The sequence below is a fragment of the Amphimedon queenslandica genome, unplaced genomic scaffold (assembly GCF_000090795.2).
Source record: "Amphimedon queenslandica unplaced genomic scaffold, v1.1 AMPQUscaffold_12416, whole genome shotgun sequence".
NCBI classification, from domain to species: Eukaryota; Metazoa; Porifera; class Demospongiae; order Haplosclerida; family Niphatidae; genus Amphimedon; species Amphimedon queenslandica.
The window spans coordinates 2,228-8,057 of record NW_003547347.1 but is presented as its reverse complement, the minus strand read 5'-3'; the positions used below and the strand labels follow the sequence as shown (position 1 = coordinate 8,057).

The following is a 5,830-nucleotide window of genomic DNA, read 5'->3' as shown; positions in this document are numbered from 1 at the left end:
GGAAGTAACAAAAATGAACATTTTGAAGGCTTATATCTCAGTGAAAAAATTTTTCAGACAATGGGAGTTGGAATACATCATTATTATGGTCAGGCAATCATATTAAGCCAATAAAATAAATACTGTTTATTTTAAAATTTTTACCGTGATTTTAATTTTACTGAATTAGAATTTTGCAACAATTAGATTACCCGTATAATTACATGCTACATTCAATAATACATGAAAAAGTCTTATTTACTAAAAATTAAATCACAGCACAATTTTAAAACTCAAAAATTTTCTACCGCACAAATTTCCTGATCTACGGTACCCCAAAAATACACCAGACTTACAAATGTACCCTTTAAAGGTGCATGTACATGTACAACTTATAGGTTAGTATAAATTATGATTTAAGACAGGCCCTCATTATACATTATAGTTAGAAATGTTATAGTTAGGCCTCATTATAGTTAGAAATGAAATAAGGAGGTCCCAATGTACATACATACATGTACAATGTACATGTACTTGTATCGCTTATACTTATATCATACAGTACATGTCATACATGTAACTCACACAGAATTCTTTGAGGCTCTCTTCCATTTCATTAGGAGATGAAGCAGTGATGATGTCAGTTAGTAATGTCTTTATGAGTCCACAGAACACCTCGGGTTGATGAGCTGCTGACGAGGCACTCGTAATCTCCCCTTGATAGCCAGCATCAGCTATTAGCTATAATAAAGGAGATACATACATCCATGTACATGTACATGCATATACAGTACATGTAGGTGTAAATATCTCACATGTACAAATGTATAGTAACTGTAACAGTAATTGAAATACACAAATAGATGTAGAGTATAACTGCAATAAAGCTGCATACACATACATATACATGTACTATTTTAGGACAAGAAAAATAAATGTAGGTAAAAATATGTACATGTACATGTACATACAGTCATTTAAGGGAGAACAAAAATGGAAACACATTAACACAATTTCAACAAAATTTGAGACTCCTCATCTACTGTTCTTGTAAAAAATTACAATCACAATATACTCATTCACAATAATACTCATTCACTCATAAAATTTAGCATGCAAGGTGGTGAAAACAAACTTAAAAATTTACCGTATAGCGGGAAATTTTGGAGGGAGTAAAATTTGGTGAATTGCTATCAAAATGCCAATTTGCCAAAATTTAATTCCCCCCCAAATTTCCTGCTATATGGTATATACACTTGTTAAAATGACGGTAACTCAAAAATTTTTAATTGGATTCACTTCAAAATTTCGACATAGCATAAGGACATAAATATGCATCAGAAATTTTGGGCTGATTTTGGAACCATTTTTCGGAAAAAATATGGGCTATTATAGTACTGGGTGATTTTCAGAAATTGGCTAATTTAAAAAATGGCCATAAGTCAAAAATTTTTAGTCAAAATCACCTCAAAGTATCAAATTTCTACACAGCAATAAGGATATCTATGTGTATCAGAAAATGTAATAAAAATTTGGGGTAATTTCGGAGCCATTTTTCAGAAAAAAGCATGGTCTATAGTACAGGGTATTTTTCAGATATTGGCCAATTTTTAAAAATGGCCATGACTCAAGAATTTTTAGGCGGCATCACTTTAAAATTTCTACATACATGTACATGTAGCATAAGTCATAAGGACATCTAAACACATCCTAAAGTACTACTCCAGATGTATTAGAAGATAGATAACTTTTAATAAGAAACCCAGAAATACATGTACATGTACATGTATGGTAGTGAAACTTAGGAATACTTTTATACTATTACACTAGTTAGATTATCAATAATAATAAAATATATCAATGAATTTATACCTAATCCCAATACATGTAGGATTTGACTCAAACTTTTATATATATGCACATGTACATGAAGTACATTACAATATACATGCATCTACGACATGCAATAAAAATTGAGAGCTACAATGTAGTTTTAAAAAATTTGACTAGTAAAATAAGTGATTCAAACTTCCCACATAACAGTACATACCGTATGGCAGGTTATTTTCGAGGATAACTAATTTCGCGAATTTCTTGGATTTTTCAAGATTTGCAAAACTAAATTCCTTGAAAATCAATTTAATACAGTACAAGATGGCAGATTAGTGGAAATTCACAAAAATTAATTCCGCAAACCTCCGGATACTGGTCATTCGCAAAATTTATTATCCTCGAAAAAACCTGCTATATGGTAGTAAAAATTTTACAGTGTGATAATCAAAATTAATACCGTAGGCCGGGTTTTGATTGCGCATCTAATAGATTGCGAATTCGGAAGAATAACTAGTTTGCGTTTCCAACATTTGCAAGATGCTAGCTTAGCTACATTCAAGCCACACTCACAACTTAATTAATTGTTTTGTTTTTCTCCTTTGCTATCTAAAGCTACTGCCGCCATAGCTTGATTAACTTCCTTCAAGATGTTTGGGAGCATTTGGACTTGACTAGACGAGGTAATTTGGGCTGAAAATATCATAAGATACCACTCGTGATGCTGTCAGTAAAAGAATCTCGCAATCAAAACCCAACCTACTATTAGTATGAATGTTCTAGGTTTGAAAGGACATACATGTACTGTAAAAGCTACATGTAGCTAGGGGCCTCCTTCATTTTATTTAATAAACAATAGATGCTTTGGTGCGGTCATTATAAATCTCTTTAAATTGCTGTTTTAAGTCAAAACTACCATGTGGTCAGGGGTATACCGTATCTAAAGCAGGTTTTTTCGAGGATAATAAATTTCACGAATGACCCATATCCGGAAGTTTGCGAAATTAATTTTCGCAAATTTTCACTAATCTGTCATCTTGTACCGTATTAAATTGATTTTCAAGGAATTTAATTTCGCGAATCATGAAAAATCCGCGAAATTCGCGAAATTTGTTATCCTTGAAAAAAAAACCCACTATACGGTATAGCTACATTTGTACATTGTATATGTCATAAACAAATAACACTTATCTGAAACATAAACACATGACAATTTCAATCAAAACTGAATTTTAAAAAATTGGCCAAAAGACCCTGTAGGGTATATATGTACATGTATTTTATCAGGAATGGCTAAATTGAATTTTTAATGAATTTCTACAGTTGATTCAAAAAGTTAGACAGAGAGAGTCTTTGAAAAACTTATTAAAACAACTGTAGCCACAAGTTTCGAGGCAATAAACTTTCGTGAATCAGACCACAAGTCTTTTTTTGCAAATTAATTTTTGTGGTTATTTTGAAGTACATGTGTTTATAAGTTGATACAAATAATTTTATGGAATTAACTTTTGTGGATACTGAAAATCCACAAAAACAGCAAAATTGTACCCTCGAAATTAAGTGGCTATATGGTATGTGCAGAACATGTACAATGTACATGTACATGTACAATGTTAACATAGTGAGAAGTAAACAAAAGTGTAATGTGATTATGAGCTAACTAGTGAAAGTAAAAGCTTATAAATAAAACAGAAGAGTACCATACACTATACACAGCACATGTACTACACATACACTTTTCTCATAAAAGTTTATTATTTTAAGCTTTACAATAATGTACAGACAGTACCTACTTTCATAGTAAACTTGAGCATCAAGCAGTCAGGATACTGATCTGTTAACTGATAGAAAAGTTCCCTCCAAGTCTGAAAACAAATCATCTCCTCCAGCCACGAAGGGGTCTGGAAAACACTTGAATAATGAGGACAACACAAGACCCTAACTCACAGATCCTTCCTCAGTGAATATGAGATCGGCTTTCTTTGGATCAAAATCTTTAATGATTAATGTCTTGATGTGTTCTTCTACCAGAGTTTGAATGTCTTTCCTTCTACAGCCTAATGCATTATTAAAAGCTAAGTTCATGTACATGTACTGTACATTGTACATGTAAAGCATATGTACACATGGTTTTTATGAAAAATTAACTTTGGCAACAATTTCAGAAATTTTTTCAGATAAAACAAACTACTCACTGCCAATAATAACTCTGTAACATCATACATGTACATGTACATGCAGAATAAATAAATTGCAACCAAAAAGGAATATTATTTCTTAATTCTTCAACAAAACAAGCAGCATAGAGTTGAGGCATCTACATGCACACAGTATTCAATCTGGTTGGTTTCTATTAAATGTATGCACAGTATAATCTTACCAGCAAAGTGAAGCCAGTCCACTAGTACATTAATCATTAAGGGAAGGCCCTTGTAACCAGATGAAAGGTAACGGATTGCATTAATACTCTCACCACCTAATTCTAAATAACTGAAACAAGATGATAATAATAATAGTGATTCACTGATCTCATAATGTTAATAATACATGTACATATGTAATAATAAAGACATACATGTACATGTACATGCATCAATTAAGACATTAAATGTACATGTACAATGTACACACAAATGTGCATGTTACATGTACGTGTACATGCATTTGCAAATACATGTAATTTAATTAAAGTTTCTATTTCAATGAAGTGCAAGTACATGTAATTCAACAAAAAGTACGTTATGTACATGTACATAAAATACAGTATTTGCAAAATATTTTTAAATAATAAATTACATGTACGTGTACATATACATGTACATGTACAAACGTACCTTAACAAAAATACAATATGCACAAGTACATGTACATAAAATGATTAGTTACTATGAGTAGCCATTAATGTATAAGGTGGCAAACTTGAAACTTTATGGCATTATTTGTTAAGAATTTGATATTTCAAAAGAGGCTAAATGTACATGTATTGAACTCTTAGACCTAAACTACATATACATAATTATGCCCACAAGTCATTAGTGTGACAGTGTTAATAATTTGTGGTCTCATTAACAAATTAAAAATTACATACCACTATTTCTAATTAATGCACACAAATTTTCATAATTAAGTACATGTACATGCCCGTACAATGTACATGTACGTCCCCACCCACTCATTATTTTAATAATCATCACTGACTCTTCGAATGTCTTCAATATTCCTGGTTCTAGGACGGCGTCATCCATTTTTAAAGTGGCAATGTGGTGACGAAGGTATTCGTGATCTTCCTCGATGACGTCATTTGGGCTCTCGTCCTCCAGCTCCTCTGCCTGCAAAATAAATAAGGATAACACGAAGATGTACAGACAAATACGGAACTCACAGGCTCATAATCTGACTCCCCAGAATCACCTGGTGCCTCTGCCATTTAGCAAAAAAGAATATACCTATCTTCTTTTATACTATGTAAGAAAACCGAGTATACGGAGGTATCCGGAATCAGGGAGTATAAATTGAAGTCTCCTCTATAAGAGAAAATGGAGGGATACTAAGAAAGCGCAAAGAAGACGAAGAGTGAAGGGATCCCTTTGAATCTTCTCTTTGAGACTATGGCGACCCCAGAGAATGGGACTAACATGTCGGAGGACCTTGATATTGATGCCCTCATCAATGCCGCTGATGTTGACGAGAAAGATGTTTCCGCGGTAGTCAGTTCTTTACATCAAGAGTTGAATTCTGTTACCAAGGCAAGTGGTGGGGACCTCTCACAAGACAGCGGCCTCGGATCTACTCCTGAGGAGGCTAGTCTCTCTCAGCAACCCGTCACAAGCAACGGGTTTCAACAAACACAAGAGAAAGTAGTTCTCCCGCCTTCGTCCTCCTCTTCTTCTTCCTCCTCGATAACGACTACTACTTCATCTTCTGTCCCTCCTTCTCTCACTCCTGCTCAGCCTGTCAAGACTAAAGGAGAAGTATCAACAAGTATATCCACTGCTACCTCTTCTACTCCCTCATCCTCTTG

At 33.4% G+C, this 5,830-nt stretch overlaps 1 protein-coding gene across 1 annotated transcript; it reads right to left on the bottom strand.

Annotated features, from left to right (window-relative positions):
- Positions 1 to 528: 528 nt before the first annotated feature.
- Positions 529 to 5,281, bottom strand: LOC105314860 (negative elongation factor D-like). The gene is made up of 6 exons (XM_011409269.2): positions 5,192 to 5,281; positions 5,008 to 5,138; positions 4,190 to 4,299; positions 3,757 to 3,866; positions 3,603 to 3,710; positions 529 to 720 (listed from the first exon to the last, which is right to left on the bottom strand). Exons 1-6 carry the CDS (start codon positions 5,234 to 5,236, stop codon positions 529 to 531), a joined length of 696 nt encoding a protein of 231 aa, XP_011407571.1. The 5' UTR covers positions 5,237 to 5,281.
- Between the last annotated feature and the right edge of the window lie 549 nt (positions 5,282 to 5,830).